The 18,648-nt window shown below is 39.8% G+C and overlaps 1 protein-coding gene across 1 annotated transcript; it reads right to left on the bottom strand.

The window, feature by feature from the left end:
- Window positions 1-2,258: 2,258 nt before the first annotated feature.
- On the bottom strand, window positions 2,259-15,663 carry NOXRED1 (NADP dependent oxidoreductase domain containing 1). Its single transcript, XM_054566987.1, has 6 exons — window positions 15,509-15,663; window positions 13,612-13,808; window positions 8,292-8,472; window positions 7,593-7,744; window positions 6,765-6,987; window positions 2,259-2,436 (listed from the first exon to the last, which is right to left on the bottom strand). Exons 1-6 carry the CDS (start codon window positions 15,661-15,663, stop codon window positions 2,259-2,261), a joined length of 1,086 nt encoding a protein of 361 aa, XP_054422962.1.
- Window positions 15,664-18,648: the final 2,985 nt, after the last annotated feature.

Genomic DNA, 18,648 nt, shown 5'->3' with positions numbered 1-18,648 from the left:
TGTTCCGCTTACATACGTATTCACTGGTTAATTCCTGTACGTGCCCTGACCTAGAATTGAACCTGCAACCTTGGCATATCAGGATGATACTTTAACCAACTGAACTACTCAGCCAGGCCCCTGAAGATATGTTTTTACTGATTTGAGAGAGAGAAACATCCATGTGAGAGAGAATCATTGATCTGTTGCCTCCTGTATGCACATCAACAAGGGGTTGTACCCACAACCTAGATATGTGCCCTGACCAGAGAACAAACCCAATTCCTTTTGATGCACAGGACGATGCTCCAACCAAGTCACCTGGGCAGGGTTGAGTGTTAATTTGGCAATGAACCTAATTTTTTCCCAAATTGGGCTAACAAAATTTTATCTCAAACCATTCAATACCATTGAGTTTGCCTGACTCATAATTATGCAAAAAAGAAAAATGTAAATGATTAACCTAGGACCATGGTGGTTTACTTATGTAGTGAATCGTTTTGTTCAAAAGCACTTCAGCAGTTAGCACACAGTGGTTCTGTTCAGTGACAGAGCATGGTCAGTGTTGCCCTTTGTCAACTTGATGGCCACTGATGTTGTTTTATACTGTATTACAATTGACAAAGTATTTGCAAAACATACAAGGCAGGACCCAAAAAATGGAATTTATTTATAGAAAATTGTGTATTCTTACATGTCTAAACTTCAGTCACCTTTAAAGTACTCTCCATGTGATGCAATACAGCTATCGAGACATTTTTTCCACTGCTCAAAACAGTTTTTGAACTTGTCGATTTTCATGCCTTTTAGTGCTTCTGCTGTCTTTTTGTTTCACCTCTTCCACATCAGGGAAACATTTCCTTTTGAGGACTTTTCTCATTGGGGGAAATAAAAAACAAAAAGTTGCTTAGGGTGAGATCAGGTGAATAGGAAGCGTGGGGCACGGGGGTCATGCTGTCTTTGGCCCAAAAGTGCTGAATACTCAACAGGGTGTGGGCAGATGCGCTCATAAGTCACTCATAATGAAATGGGCAAACACGTTGAACGTCTTCCAAAAAAATTCACTGAAGCCAAACACAGCCTCTCACAATAACACCAGCTGGTATACTGACACAGATGGGTTCCTGGAACACTCACCTGGAAGGGGAAGCCTGTACCACAAGGGCCCCGCCCTCCAGAAGATAATTCCAGTTTTTTGAGGTCCCCCCTTGTCAAGAAAATAAATTTTCACTATAGAAACAAGATCTAGCCCTGGCTGGTGAGGCTCAGTGGATTGAGTGCAAACCTGCGATCCAAAGGGTCGCCAGTTTGATTCCCACTCTAGAGCACATGTCTGGGTTGTGAGCCAGGACCCTAGTAGGGGGTGCACCAGAGGCAACCTCACATTGATGTTTCTCTCCCTCTCTTTCTCCCTCCCTTCCCCTCTAAAAATACATAAATAAATCTTTTTTTAATATATTTACAAAAATTATTTTTAGTCATTTAATATAAATGCCAGCTATTTTTAAAAATGTTTGTATGGTTGCCCTGGCTAGGTGCCTCCATTGGTTGGAGCACAGTCCTGTACACCAAAAGGGTTACAGTTTCAATTCCTAGTCAGGGCACATACCTGGGTTACGGGTTCAATCGCCAGTCCAGGAGTGTATGGGAGGCAACCAATCAATATTTCTCTTTCTCTCTCTCCCTCTCTGTCTTTCCCTCTCTCCCTTTCAATAAAAACGTATCCTAAGGTGAGGATTTTAAAATAAATTAGTAAAATTAAATGTATGGTTGAAAATACTTTAAATGGAACAACTTCAATGATCGTATCAAAACAGTCATCTATAGCTGAAATAAGCATGAAATGAATCATAGTGAAGTTGTTTACCACACATTTTACTTCTCTATGTAAGATGTAGGAAAATCAAGCTGTATCATCTGTCAGCTACATGCTGCTACAGGAAGAGAAGCTAATAATATTACACCTTAAATTTAGCTTTTACAAATGAGATAATTTGTATTAACAAGGCTGTCATGGGGAAGTAGCTTCCTTAAATGTTTCAGGTTATGTAGTTTCATTTGGTAGCCTGAAAATCCAGATATACACATATATATACCACTGTAAAGGACCACCTGTTTTAATCTACATTTTAAAGAACCATCAATACAATTTCCTAATTCTTTAGTGCCTAACACAAGGCAAACACAATACAGTCAGGTGACCCCCACTGTCAATTGTGATGATCCAAGTACAACCGTTGCAAAGGGGGAACAAATTCTGATTCCTGACTTCTCTTCTCTCACTGGGATGGAGAGCCTGTGGAAGCCTCGGGCTGCTGTCCTTTGGTTAGGGGGATGCCAAACGAATCACAGTACAGATGGGTAAGGTGGCGCTGGAGAGCAGGGCAGGTTAAGAGGTGCTGGCTAAAAGGAGTTTTCCCGAGTTGCACAGCAGTCAGATCAAACCAGGGGAGAGTCCTGGAGTGAAAAAAAAAAATACTGTTACTATTTTGTCTGTTCAATACATCTGATTTGGCTGTAAACATTTCAAGAAAGGTTTCCTCTGCTTGGAAATAAGGTTCTTCATTTTCTACATCAAGTTAATTAAAATTCATAATTAAATCAAACATTCAGCTAAAACTACTCAATGCGTGGATTTAATTGTACTTATGACGCATTTTCACACGTTCATTTTTCTAAGTGCATTTTGGGAGGAATTCATAATTACGGAATGGTTATAATAGTAACATTGGCATCCTTTTCAGTATATTTCCCTTGAATTTAGGAAGAGAATACATAAAAGGATCTTGGACATTGGGAACGGAAAATATCTCATTTCTTTTCAAATATCCTCTTAAAAAATATACCCTCTTCAAGTCTATAGGGAAGGAGTAGACGTTATTAAATATACCCATGAATATCTTGCAATTTACCAAATGATAAAGATCACATTTCAAATTGGCAGAAAAAGAATTGGCTACTCTATAGTTTTAGGACAACTGGTTTTTGAAAATGAATAAAAGATGTTAAAAATCCTAAATGTATTAAAAATTCAATATTTTAAAAATAAAATCCTGGAATAAGATAGAGAATATTTCGGGATGAAGAAAGTCTTTATGACTTGAAACCCTGAATCCATAAAGAAGTGATTTGACCATTATGACTACAAAAATTAGAATCCTCTCAACAGCAAAATAGACCCCAAAAAAGAGAAATAATATGAAAAACATTTCCAATACTCAAAACATATTCCTACTGAAAACCTCCTACAAAACAATAAATCAAAGAAAACAATCCACATGAAAAATAGGCAAGAACATAAAATGACAATGAGAACACAAGAGCAGCAAGCTTGGAAGCTGAAAAGAATATGGACAAGCAGTAACACTGAGCCAGTGCCCAGGCCATTTACGTCGGAGAACCCACAGAAGACTCAGGAAGTCGTGAACCAAGTACATCTGAAGTGGGTGCAAGATGGCCAAAAAGAGGATGATGGCTTAAACATCTTAAAAGGACAGAGACACCCCTCCTCCCCCTTCCCTACCCAACACTGCCCTATCAAGAGACAGGTTCTCCTCCTCCCTAACAGAAGCTTTACTCTCTGGAGAAGGTCCAACAAAGGGCCTCCAGACAGCGGGACAATAGGCACCACTCAGGGCAGAGATATGCAGAAAAGGGGGAAACATATTGGAAAAAATATAAACTGAAGGATAAGACTACTGTTCTCCCTAAACACAGCTTCCTTTCCCCAAGTTGAGGCCCAAAGATTTAAAGATACCAATATTCAGGGTTTTTGAAGGAAACAGCTACAAGGAATTTTAGCAAGCCAATTTTTTAGTAATGAGGATCTTAAAAATATGAACTGTCAAGATTCTCCATGTATTTGAAGAAAGCCTCTAAAATGAATGATAGAGATCAAAACAAATGATCAGGAAAAAACTCAGAAAAGAAAACCCTCTATCAAAGGGATAGGAGATGGTATCGCATAGTAAAATTACAAGAGGATGCTAAAAACAAGGTAATTGGAGACTAAAAAGAAAAATCTTTGGCTCTGACCATGTAGCTAAATTGGTTAGATCATCATCTGGATACAGCAAGGTTGCAGGTCTGGTCCCCCGTCAGGACACATGCAAGAAGCAACCAGTGAATGCATAAATAAGTGGAACAACAAATAGATATTTATCTTCCCCCCTCTCTAAATCAACAAATAATTTTTTTTAATTTCTGAAAATCAAAATATAGCACAAATGAAAATAGGCTCCAAGTATGACAGCAAAAACACTATAGATGAGGAAATCTCTCAGAAAGCAGAGCAAAAAGACAAAGATACTGAAAATAGGAAATATTTTTAAAAATCAGAGGATTAGTCCTGAAGGTCCAACATTTGACTAATAAAATATTCATAAAGAGAAAACAGAGGAAATGGGAGGGAGACGATTGAAGACACAATTGGAGAACTTTGACATCCAGATTGAAAAGGACCACTGAATATTCTTTTTTTTTTTTTATGGGTAGCAGTTGCTTGGATATTTTCTTTACCATAATTTATTAAACTGTGTATTTATGAATTTATGGAATATGCATTTTTCTGGGCATGTGTTATATTTGACAATATCTTTTTAAGGGAAAAAAAAGAAAGAAAAACCCCACCAAATGCCAATGCAGTGAATTAAAATATAGGGTCCAGCAGAAGTAACGCCTGCTTCAGTGTGGTTGGTAGGGTAATAATGTAGGTGATTAATTTATAGTTTTAATTTGAACATCTCACCTAAAATGTCATATGGTGTGCTTGAGTGTGACATTGTTATGTTACAGAATTACATGCTTAGGATTTTGTAATAGAAAAGGGGTGTTATTTGTGCTGGACCCTGTAGATCCACATCATGACACATCATAAAATTTCAGGACACTGAAAGTAAAAGATCCTATAAGCTTCCAGAGAAAAAAAGAAACAGTTTTCTGACAAAGGGTAGATTCAAAAATTAGAATGACACTGTGCCTCTCTCTCATTAGTAACTCTAAAAACTGAAAGACAATGGAGTAATGCCTTCAAAATTCTGAAGGAAAATTATTTCTGACCTAGAATTCTATGCCTGGCTATGTTTTCAATAACATATTAGGTTACAATAAAAACATTTTCAGACATAGTCTCTGAAAATTACTTCCTATGCACCCTCTTCTAAAGAAGCTACAGGAGGAGGGCCTGACCCACCACAGTGAAGGAGTGAACCATGCCAGGGAAGAGAGATCCAGGAAAAGAGATCCCACATGAGAGAGCAGTGAAGGGAATCCCAGGATAATGGGGATGGGAAGTCTCCAAACTGAGCGTATCACGGGCCATTGGTGATTAATTAGAATGCAAAAGAAGGAAGAATCAAGGATTCTTCCAGGGGTCTGGCTTGAACCACTGGTGAAGAAGCCTGTAACTGGATGAGAAACAATGGAAGAGGAGGTATGAGAGCAGGGATGCTTTGGACACACTGAATCTGAGTGGAGATAGTGAGTGTGAACATACCAGGGCAAGAAACTGACCTCTAGGCTGGCGATACAGACTCAGTGGTGTCAGTGTGAAGATGGCAGCCCCGATCCCCACAGTGGAGAAGATCACCCAGGAACCAAGTGTAGAATGGAAAGGAAAGAAGGCCTAGGACAGAGTCCTGAAAACTCCAGTGTTAAGGATGGGGCAGAAGAGGGGGTGGCAACAGAGGGGCCGGAGAGACAGGAAGAAAATGAGGAGAATGTGAAGATATCAGGAAAGTCAAAACAAGAGATTGCTTCAAGAAGGATGGCATGTTTGATAGTCAAGGATGAAAAGGAATTTTGTGACAAAAGGGCATTGTAACAAGGGCAGCAATTTTTCCCATTAGATTATCAAATATTAAACATTTTACACTCTCATTAGATTACCAAAGATTAAACAATGCAGCCCTGGCTGGTGTGGCTCAGTGGATTGAGTGCTGGCCTGCGAACCAAAGGGTTGCCTGGTCAATTCCCAGTCAGGGCACCTGCCTGGGTTGTGGGCCAGGTCCCCCAGTAGGGGGCACACAAGAGGCAACCACACACTGATGTTTCTCTCCCCCTCTTTCTCCTTCCCCTCTCTCTAAAAATAAATAAATCTTTTTTAAAAAAAACCTACAGCAAATATTATTTAAAAAATAAACATGCAATGATACTCTCATATATTACTACTGGAAATAAAAATAAGCACCACGTTTTCAATAAGCAGTTTGGCAATGCCCATCAAACAAAATATATATATTCTCTAACCCAGAAATATTATTCTAGCTATTCAACAGAAATAGTGGTCCCAGTATGCAAAATAAGTACAAGGATGTTCAATGCAGCCCTTTATGTAAAATTTGGGGTGGGGGCACTACATTATCCTCAAGAGGAAATAGGATGAATAAATTTAATTAAATGTATCAATGGATGCTAATGCAGTTGCTCACACATGAAACTGATACGATTGTACTAACGAAGAATGTATCCATGAAATAATAAGTAAAAATGCAGTATATATAGTCCCCATGTTTCTAAAATGTGTATCTAGATATAGATGTACATACTTTAATATAATAATAGTATAAATATGTCTGTAAATCCATACATAAAAAGAAACATAAAAACCATTAGAGGGAGTCTATGAAATGGTACTTGTGGAGAAAAGGAGAGGTTTCACTTTTCTTTTCACAAGAATGTATTCTTTTCATAAATTTTCAAACACAACATGGAAGGAAAGAAGCAGCAAAACATCTGCCAAGACAACAGTGTGGGAGGAATGAGAATGGCCAGCCATTATACCTTACCTTTTGTGAGGCAGGTTCTCAGCATAGACTTTGCTGACAAAATCCCGTAATTGAAATTTTGGGCAAGATGCTCTGTCCTCACCACAGTCCTCAAAGTGCACAGAGAGGAACAGCTCATTCAGAAGCTGCAGCGCTTGTGAGTGACGCATGGCCTTTGCCGTACAGATGTTTAGAGCTGCATAGAACACCCCCTCCAACCACTTGATATTGAGGATTATTCCGCCTACACATCAATGACAAGGGAAAGACCAGTTAGTTCCACCAAAAGGTTGGCAGGGGACCTAGGACAAACCCTAGGACTTCGGACACTCTTCATGCTTTTTTCCAGGACAAGTTGGTCACAGGAACCTCAAGATAAGCAAACACTCTCCCTCACCCCTGACCTTTGATAACATACAGCATGCCGACCCTGCCACCGTAGGACAGGTATGACCAATGTGGACATTGCTAATGGCAAAAGCACCTCTAGGAATTTCTAGAATGACCCCTGCCAATAAAAAAAGAACTAGGGAAAACTGCAGATTAGAGCAGGGAAAATCCATGTAGTCCTAGACGCTGCCTCCCTCCTGTTTATTAAATAAGCTCTCCCCTTTGGTGGTTTCCAGTTCATCCTTAAAGGGTCCAAATATTCAGACTTTTCAGCTTTCCCCTATTAGGACTGTTTTTTTGCCACCAAAGCTGTTTCTGTACAAAAACTAAATAGCTGGGAATGTATCTAGCTTGTACTCCTCCCGCACTCACCCAGCGCACACACACAGGGGTCTAATAAGATAACATGCCAAGAGGAAGGTAAGTTTTTAAAGGGCCAACATGAGGGCAAGCCATTACCAGCAGAACTGTAGGGGCAGGTAGCCTGAAGAACCACGGGATCCTGAAGAGCCACTACGATTTCCTTATTGGCCCCCCAGACATTGGCAAAACCTTCTAAACACTGATACTGAGGCCGCAGGATATTGGTGTGGTTTAGTAGGCTTTTCAACCTGAAAGTAAAGCCACCAAGACATGGAGTACAGGGCCAGGATTGAAATAAGCCACATGATCTACCGAGTTAATATGCAACCCCAACAAAAGACACTGCCTCCCCGCACATCACCGGTATGGGGCCGCACTGAGGGCACTACTTACCAGTTGGACTGTTTAGCCATGTGCCTAACCAACACTTACTGAATGTTATCACTGCCAGGTACTGGCCTAGACACTGGGGGTATGAAAATGACATTTGACATGTGCTCTCAGTCACTCTTCATGCTATTGACTGATGCACAAGGGGAACACGGGTCAGCTTCAAAGGACGAAAGGCTATGCTCTGTTGCAGTGCTAAACATGTGCATGTCAAAGAAAATGTCCCACCCACAGATGTGGGATGATGCTAGAAAGGACGGCTGGGTCCTTCTGCAGGTGAAGCCACTTCTACCTTATCTACTGGGAACGGCCACCTGCAACAGGCTGGGTGGAGGTGGGAGGCAGAAGCCAGGGCTGAGGAGACAGAGCACGCTTGCCAGCTCTGTGCTCCCCCTAATGAGATACCTGGGTATTGGGATGGCAGCTACAAAGCTGTACACGATGCAGGCTTTTTCCAAGCTGGTTTGTATGTCCGTGCAGATACTGGGCAGCTGAGAGGGCAGGCAGCAGAGGAATACCACATTGGCCCAGCCCGCCAGATAAGTGTTACCGTAAAAGCACTGGATTCCCAGTTTCTGGAACTCATCTGGAAGAGGTAGAGGAAGACAGGAAGATCACAGTACAAAGGAGTTGCACTTGAACATCAACTGTAGGGAGAGGAAGACAATTATTTTTATCTCAACTCCTGCGGTCACATACATGAGAAGAGGTTCCCTCATGCGGTCTAAAACCATTCAGCAGTGCCCTACCCCCATTGCTAAAGCAGTTGGTGCCACTGTAGCAGTGCTTGAGGTTTTAAGACAATTTGTCCTTCTCTCAAAAGCTAGAGCTTTTCAGACTTTTTTTTTTAGGAAGAAAAACCTCCGAAAGAAGCCTTCTGCTCCAATATATCATGTGCCAGATAATGTACAAAGTACTTTATATGCATTATCTACAGGACTCCTCCTAAGGACCTTATTATTCTTATATTATTGATGAGGAAACTAAGTCAAGAAGTTATGTGACTGGCCTGGAATTACATAGCTAACCAGCTTGAGCTGGTAGGAATGACTAAGTAAGAAAGTGAAAGAGTGTAGGGTGGAGGCTGGGAGGAGATTGGGAAACAACAGGGTGGGATAAAAGTAGATTTACAGTTGTGAGTACACAAGACACAGAGTTTATTCTTGTATTATTACTTACTGATTATTGTATTCTTTTTTCATATGAACAACTGTAAACCTACTTTTGCCCTGCCCTCTATACTTATAGTTTCTGTAAAGCATATACAATTTAATGTTAAGATATCTATAAAGGTAGAGAGAAATGTGATAAATCATGTAGTTGCATAAAAACACCTCTTGGTAGTTAATCATTTGGTGTACTTACTGCCATATGTATTTTCAAAAATAAAAATGTAAAGTCATATGGTAATATGTCTTAAATGTTATTGAAAAAGAGAGTATTAGACATTGGAGAGGCTACTTTCTATCTTAATTACCAAGAGTAGATGATAAATTTGGTGCTGAGGTTATCTGGGAATGCAGGTACTTACAGAGAGTAAGTTTAGAAAACATGCACATCTATTCTTCTTTCATATGTAGTTCTCAAAAGTATATAGAAGCTGATGCTGAGCAATTTGAATTCTTGCTTCCTTATACAACATGCAGTGACATTCTAAATCACTAACTTTATTATTAATAAACATATTGTTTCCCAAAGAGTATATGCATTTTATTGAAATATAAATACTAGTCCTATTGATAAGACTTTTCAAATTTGCCTCAAGTAATAAAATTTTAAGATTTCCTTAATATAGAAAGAATATTTACAAATTAATGAGAAAAATATAGGCTGCCAACAGAAAAATTGGACAAAGAAAACTCCAAAAAGACAAAATAGCAATAAACCTATGAAAATATGCAACAATTATAGTGATCACTAAGGAAATATTAAAATAAGAAACATACATAATAAAGGCCATATATGACAAACCATCTGCCAGCATCATACTCAAGGGGCAAAAATTACAAGCATTCACTTTAAGATTGGGAACAAGCCAGGGATGTCTGCTTTCACCTCTCTTATTCAACACAGTACTGGAAGTCCTGGCCACAGCAATCAGACAAGAAGAAGAAATAAAATTATAAAGGAAGAAGTAAAACTGTCTTTATGTGCAGATGATGTGATATTATACATAGAGAATCTCAAAGATTCCACCGAGAAACTGCTAGAACTGATAAATGAATTCAGCAAAGTAGTAGGATACAAAATTAATATCCAGAAATCAGTTCCATTTTTATATGCCAATAATGAACTAACAGAAAGGGAAATTAAGAAAACAATCCCCTTGACAGTTGCTTCCAAAAGAATAAAATTCCCAGGAATAAATCTAACCAAGGATGTAAAAGACCTGTACTTGGAAAATTATAAAACACTGAAGAAAGAAATTAAAGAAGATACAATTATGTGAAAGCACATACTGTGTTCATGGATAGGAACAATTAACATCATTAAAATATCCATACTACCCAAGTAATCTATAGATTCAATGAAATTTCTATCCAGATTCCAGTTCTGTGATATATATCTAACAAATATTACAAAAATTTATATGGAATTACAAAAGGCCCCACATAGCAACAGCAATCCTGAGAAAGAGGAACAAAGTTGGAGGAATCATGCTACCCAATATCAAACTATACTGTGAATCCATAGTAATCAAAATAGTATGGTACTGGCATAAAAATAGACACATAGATCAATGGAACAGAATAGAGAGCCGAGAAACAAACTTTAAAGTTGATTAACATTTGACAGAGGAAGCAAGCACATACAATGGGCTAAAGATAGTTTATTCAGTAAATGGTATTGGGAAAATTGGACAGGCGTGCAGAAAAATGAAACTACACCACCTTCTTACACCACACACAAGAATAAATTCAGAATGAATTAAAGACTTAGATATTAGACCTGAAACCATAAAAATCCTAAAAGAAAATATAGGCAGCAAAATCTCAGACATAGCTTGTAGCAATTATTTTATCAGCTATATCTCCCCAGGCAAGAGAAAGAAAAAATAAACAAATGGGATTACATCAAACTAAAAAGTTTTGCACAGCAAAGGAAAACGTCCACAAAATAATGGGAGAACATATCCACCAATACATCTAATAAGGGTGTAATATCCAAAATTTACGAAGAACTTACAAAATTCAACACCAAAAAAACAAACAACCCAGTTTAAAAAATGGGCAAAGGAGCTATGCAGCCAACACTTCTCCAAAGAGGACATACAGATGGCCAATAGACATATGAAAAGATGCTCAACGTCACTAATCATCCAAGAAACAAATTAAAACCACCATGAGATATCATCTCACACCCGTCAGAATAGCTATCATCAATAAATCAACAAACAACAAGTGCTGGGGAGGATGTGGAGAAAGGGGGACTCTTGCACTGTCGGTGGGAATGCAGGCTGGGGCAGCCACTGTGGGAAGCAGTGTGGAGTTACCTCAAAAAATTAAAAATGGACCTGCCTTTTGACCCAGCGATATATCCCACTCCTGGGAATACATCCAAAGGAACCCAAAACATTACTTCGAAAAAACATTAAGCACCCCTATGTTCGTTGCAGCATCATTTAATCACCAAGATATGGAAGCAGCCTAAGTGTCCATCAGTAGATGAGGAGATAAAACACCTATGGGATATTTAAACAATGGAATACTACTCAGCCGTAAAAAAGAAGAAAATTTTACCTTTGTGACAAATCACCCAGAGAACATTATGCTAAGTGAAATAAGCTAGTCAGAGAAAGACAAATACCATATGATTTCACTCACATGTGGACTCTAATGAACAAACTGAACTAACAAGCAAAACAGAGGTAGACTCATAGATAGAGAGCAGGATGAGCTAAGGGGTGGGGGGAGGGTGGGGTAGAGGGACTGAACAAAAGGAAAAAGGACTCATGGACATGGGCAACCGTGTGGTGATTGGGGGGTCAGGGGGGTATAATGGGACTAAATGGTAATGGATAAATACAATAAAAATAAATAAATTTTTAAAAAGAAAAGAAAAAATCAAATAAGAAACATTTAAAAGGCATATTAAACTAGTGATTTATAAAAAAAGAGGCTCAGAATTGAAGAGTGTCATGAAATTGGTGTTCTTACATAATGCTGTGAAAGTTTATACCTCAACAACTTTTTTGGAAGCCAGCTTGAAAAAATGTATTAGAAATTGTCTTCAAAAATAAAAATTTAAAAATTAAATATACCTACCATATGATCCATCTATTCCATTTCCATGTTTACCCAAGAAAAATTAAAGCATTTGTCTACACTAATATTTGTACACAAATTTTCATAGCAGCTTTATTTGTAATAGCCCACAACTGGGCACAACCTTAATGTCCGTCAACAGATGAATAGATAAACTGGGATATTAATACAATGAAATAGTACTCTGAAACAAAAAGGATATCAATACATGAGACAACATATTTCTCAAAATATATCTCTGAATAATTATGCAAAGTGAGAGAAGTCAGACCAAACAACAGTATAAACTGTACGATTCCATTTGTATAAATTTCTAGAAAATGCAAATTAATCCATGATGATAGAAATCAGATCAGTGGTTTCCTGGATGGGGGCTACAGGGAGGTAGAGAGAGAGGAAGTATAAGGAAAATTTTGGGGGTGATGGATGAATTCATTACCTTGTGTTGATGGTTTCACAGGTATTATACATGTGTCAAAACATCAAATTGTACATTTTAAAAATTTGCAGTTTATTCTATGCAAGTTATATCTTAATAAAGCTGTGCCTGTTCTTTGACCTAGTAATTTTATTTTAGAAATTGTGTATAAGGAAATCTAATAAGGCACAGTTACACAAATTATCATACAGCCATATTTTCTAATGCTATACAACTTTAAAAATCATGATTTTGAAGAATATTAAATAAAATGAGAATATGCTCATAATACATTAAGTGAAAAAGGAGAATACAAACAACTGTGTATAGTATCAATTATTGATATAATCTGATCTAATCAGAGAAAAAACAGGAAATTATATACCTGGTAAAGGGATTATAGGTAGTGGTTTTATTATTATTATTATTATTATTTACTCCTACAGAATAATTTTCTATAACATGCATATAATATTTTACATTTATAAAAATTATTGAAGCATCATTTACATACAGTGCAACATGCAGATCTAAACTATACAGTTTGATCATTTTTGACAAATGCATACGCCCATGTAACTCATACCTCTTTCCAGAACTAGAAGATTTCCATCTCCCCAAAAAGTTCCCCTAGGCCCCTTCTCCATCAATCGCCCTGGAAGCACCATTCTGATTAGTAAATGGAATCATTAGAAACTTTCAAAAATTGAGGAAATGTTATGTTAAAAAACACAAGGCCAAATGTTTGGAACTGCTTAACACCCACCAGACTCTAACTGGTCCAGTTAGATCTGAATTCTGTTTGGGAAGTTTCTCTGTATCAAAGACCCAGAAAGATATCTCACCACCAAGGGTACAAGGAAGAAAGATGGCTATGAAACATTTAAGTGGAGAAAAAAAATGTAAGGGACACGTTAGAAACCACCTTTCCAGCTTTCTCCAGGCCTAGAAAGCTGAGAATTCAGCATGCTGCAAGCAAGGATTCCCCTTTCGCAATGGCCTCGCCGCCCAAGCCCCCTTTCTACGGGACTCTGCTCCTCACCCAGAACTTCTGGCCTCCGAGTGGAGATCCGCAACTTCTCAGCAGGGACAGGGACAAGCTGAAGCAGTACACGAGCCAGCTGCTTCCCAAGATGGCCACCGCCAATGATGCCCACCTTTAAGTCATCATCATCAGGGGCGCTGGCAAGCGATCCAATCGAGAGACATCCGGAAGCTCGCTTCTCGTGTAATGATTTTCTGGAGAAAGAACACAAACGGAAATACACGCTCACCCTGGAGTTCTTCCTCCCTGCCTTCCTCTGATGTTCTCTGCTTTAACTTCTTCATATGGCAGTCTGGTGTCCCCTTAAGTCGTTCAGAGATAAGGCATTCCAATTATGTGCCACCTGTGCAAGGGAATGAACTGCTCTTCCTGAGTGAATTTTCCAGAATGTAAAGCCTATCCTTTCCAAGGACCAAAACTTGTTTGAAATATTTTTAAGTGAATTTTTTTTTTTTTTTTTTTTTTTTTTTTTGGTTACATGTGTTGTGCATTTCCCTGCCTTCTTAAACACAAGGTCTGGATGTTAAACTGTTTTTTTTGGACTCAGGGCCATCATTGTGAACGGCCACCGTTATGCATCATCCTGGAACACCACAGGCCTGTTCCCTGTCTCCTGACGGCAGACAGCTGTCAGGGTTCATTGCCATCGCCATGACTGGGGCAGCCTCCTACCACATGCCTGTGCCTTCTGGTTTGCTGTATCAGTTCTGCACAGATCCAGGAAACCGGTGACTTAGCTTTTCTTAACTGAAAGAAAATGGTTTATAGTAAGGGAAAATAGACTTGAGAAATGAAGGGTCAGAGATTTGAACACTCTCTTTCCAGAGATTCCCTTACTATTGGTTCTGGATGTATTTTCTCAGCCCAAAATGAACAAAATCTGACCGTAGAATACATAAGGCATTGTTTTATGTTGTTGTATGACAACCTTATATTCGTATTTCTGTGCAAATTGGAGTTTTTAAAAATTAAAGCTCAAAAAAATAAAATAAAAAGTAAAGCTCTGAAGTTCCCATCTAAGCATCATAAGCCACATTCTATTTAAAGCTGCTTGGTTTAAAGGGGAGTGTTTTCTCTCAGTGCCTGACCCTTATAAACATAAAACGCCTCCTGGAAGTTTCTCATATCAGTTTCTCACCACTCTTCTTGGATTCAGCCAATAGGTTTGTGCATCCTTATCAGTCAGCCAATCAGCAAACCCACTGAGCATCCTGCCTCCTTAGGTATATGCTGTATCTATAACATGTTCAATTCAGGTCTGGTTCCATCAACAAGGACTTAATCTAATTTCAGAGAAAAATAAACTGAGAAATAGACTGGGTGGGGGGCATGGTCAAATATTCCAAGAGTGACCTAGAGTTACAGAATCCAGGCGCTTAGTCCTAAGTGCCTGGCTCTCACATGACTTCTTATTTAAGTGTCTGAAACCGCATTGACCGGACTGAGAGCTCCTCTGCAAATCAGTATTCCTGGTTTCAAGCAAGTCGTCTGGCCACAGGGACTCCGAAGTCCCAAATGGCTTTCCTGTGAGGGAGCATTCCACTATAAGCCCCACAAAAAGGAACTCAACTCATTTTCATGGAATGATAGGTCACTGGGAGCTGTGGAAGACATGAGTGAATGAATGGATTGATGAATGGACTGATTGCTTAATCAACCCACTCACAGAAAGGAAATCACCACTAATCCATGCTTTATCATGGAACCACAGCTAAGGGACCCTAGTGTGCATTTCTCTGGTGTTTTCAGATCAGGAGGAACAGACAGTGGGTTGGAAAAGGTAGGAAGACACTTACCGAAGTTATCCTCCAATAAAAAAAGTTAAAGTCATTTGGATTCCTGGCAGTGAGATTCTTCTCCATCTGCCTTGCCTGACCCTGGAGACCTTGCTTACCTTAAAGTATGCAGTAGCTTACAGAAAAAGGCTGCATGGGCACAGGCCTTCATCAGCAGCCCGTGATAACGGCCCTGCAAATACAGCCAGCTGCGGTCTTCCTCCTCAATCCCGTGCTCAAACTGCAGGGACTCAAGGTCCTCTAGCATGTCCATTCCCAAGCCACCATCTCCTGCAGCGACAGAGAGCAATCAATTTGGCTCCTTGCCCTGGAAGAGAAGGGAGTCTATGCAAGAGGATGTGTGCGCCCGCGTCACCAGCTCCTAAGGGGAAGGGCTTCAGCACCTTTCTCCTCCCGGTTCTGCCCTTTCAGCTCTCATCGGCTTCCCTGTTTCAGTGTGAGTCCTGGAGAATTCCTCAACATTGCCTGTGAGTTGAGAAGACCTGCATTTGTGAAAAACCTGAATGGAAATCCAAAGTAATGTTCCTCCATAGGCATTTCTTTCAGCAGATGCATTTATACCAGCAATGGGTTTCACAGGTGCTCTTGGGCTAGAACTTTCTCCCTCCCATTTCCTCCTGTTTTACAAATAGGGCATGCTCTGACCGGTGTGGCTCACTTGGTTAGGTATCATCCTACAAACTGAAAGGTCACCAGTTCGATTCTAGTCAGGGCACATGCCTGAATTATGGGCCAGGTCATGGGATGTGTGAGAGGCATCTAATCAATGTTTCTCTCCCTCTCTCTCTCTCTCTTGCTCCCTTCCTTTCTCTCTAAAAATAAATAAAAAATATTTTTAAAAACAAAGGAGCAAACACTTAGACCACATTTCAAGTAAATTCTTTCCTTTCACTAAACTCTGTGTTCCCCTGCAGAATAGAAAAGAGCCCAAACTAAATGTCACGGTCCCTTGTTTACAGCGGGAAATCTCTTTAGAAAATGAAGCCAACAAAGTATAAGCCCATTTACATGTATCTCTCACCAACCCAGCTGAGGAGAAGGTGGCTCTACTCCTCATTACTTCTGGTCCTCAGGGGAAGAACTATATCTCCAGGAAGAACTACCCAAGAAAATTGTCATTATGACTCCTTAGCTACCAAATTACTGTCTAGGAGACTTAAAGGGGTCAGCCCTGCCTAGAGGTTTTCCCCACCTGTAACAGGAGGATGCGAATTCCTTCCACTTCTTCTAGAATTACTACACCAGGGCAGTATGGGATCCTCCTTTTCCCTACAGAAGGGTCTGGACTTCCAGATTTTTTTTTTGTAGACTGGGATATCATACAAATCTTAGCACTACTCACAGAGTTATTTTTCAAACCCTTTCTTTTTGTGTTCAAGAAATCAATGAATAAGGTAAGTTCTGGGGATCTACTGTACATTGTAGTGACTACAGTTAATAATATTATATTGTATACTTGAAATTTGCTAAGAGTAGATCTTAAGTGTTTTCACCACACACAAAAAAAGTAACTATGACATGATGGATTAATTAATTTGACTGTGGTAATCATTTCACAATGTGTAACCAATTACCATGTTGTACACCTAAATGTATATAATTTTTATTTGACGATTATACCTCAAAAAAGCTGAGGAAAAATCAATGACATTCAAAACTCTAGTCTATTTTATAACAATGGTGAAATTGAGATCAGAATTCAAAACTACTCATCTCTAATCTGCGTTTTGATTAACATTTTTATTGAGGTGAAATTCACATAACCTAGTTGATTAAAAGAGAACAATTCAGTACATTCAGAATGTTGTGCACCCTCTACCCCTCTAGTTTCAAAACATTTTTCATCCCCCTCACAAAAGAAACCCTGCCCCCATTAGGGAGTTATTCCCTACCCCACCTCCCAAACTGCCCCTGGCAACCACTGAGCTGCTTTTTGTCTCTATGGATTTACCTTCTCTGGGTATTTCACATGAATGGAATCACATTGTCTGGCTTCTCTAAAATACCTTTTATACGAGAGCTGTTATATCACTTTCTTGATCCCTTCAAAAGCAAAGTCTCCAGCACTTGAAGTGAAGAGCATGGAAATTGTCAGCAAGTCTAAGAAATACTTCCTCAGACCCAAACAGTGGGCACAACGTCCTAATGTTGCTCCAAAGGAAAGAGGAGCTCAAAACCTCCCAGCTCAGCATGGCCAGCGCAGCCCAGGTTAACTTGCACAAGTATGGCTGCTGGGCCTGTCCCTTCCGCATTTTCAAATATGGGGATCCAGTTGTTGTGGCTTTGTAACATGTCACGTGAGCTGGCTGACCTCCGTTTTCCAGAATTTCCTTCTATTCCCAGTTCGGTGTGCCACAGGAAGAGATTTCTGGAGGGTACAAGTGCAGGCAGCGGCCAGTTTGTGTTTATGCTGGTAAGGGACAGGCAGGCACTTTGGTGTCCGCTGGAGGCCGTTGCCTGTGGGGCAGCAGGTGGCCCTCCAACTGCTATACCTTCTCCCCGGTCCTCCTGCAGCGTTTCACACTCCCCTGCTGGGTCTGTTTTCAGCTCCACGGCAAAGGCCACCAGCTCGCTTGTCCTGCAGGACACTTACTTCATCCAAGTTTGGGAGCAGTGAGACCTGGCATGGGTTCCAATCCATACCCATGGGCTCCAGCTTGTCCTTGCTCTCCCCTTACTTTATATCCACCTTCCCTTCCCCACTGCCTGCCACATGGATTTGCACCTGTACCACCAGCCACGCAGACAACCTTCCAGAGACTGTTTAACTAACTGCCCTACCTGAGTAAGCTCAAACCCCTGTAATGAATCTCACATATATATTAGATAGATGGGCAGATAGACCACTACTCACAGTGGTCTCCTTCTCTAAATGAACCTTAACTGATACACTAGTTAATAAAGCTATGACTGTTTGAAGATCAGCCAGTAACTTTAGCAGTTTAGCAAATTATGCTGTTTCTTCAACAGCAAGAACAATAATTAGGAAAGGAACCACATATGAAGCTACTTGGAATTGGAGAGGGACTGCAAAGTGCAGAAGCAAGAGTTGGAGTCCAGCTCCAACTCTTTTCTACCTGGGTAGAAAAATCCCCCTTAAAGGAGGATTTCTCAGCATCAGCATTACTAACATTTTGGGCTGGGTAATTCTTTGCTGTGGAGTCTGTCCTGTGCATTGTAAAGATGCTTAGCAGTATCCCTTGCCTCTCTCCACTAGTAGCACCATCGAGCTGTGGAA

Source organism: Pteronotus mesoamericanus, unplaced genomic scaffold, assembly GCF_021234165.1.
Source record: "Pteronotus mesoamericanus isolate MK-2021 breed Mesoamerican mustached bat unplaced genomic scaffold, CSHL_Meso_final contig_182, whole genome shotgun sequence".
Classification (NCBI taxonomy): domain Eukaryota; kingdom Metazoa; phylum Chordata; class Mammalia; order Chiroptera; family Mormoopidae; genus Pteronotus; species Pteronotus mesoamericanus.
The sequence above is the reverse complement of the archived record's forward strand: the minus strand, read 5'-3'. Positions and strand labels throughout refer to the sequence as shown.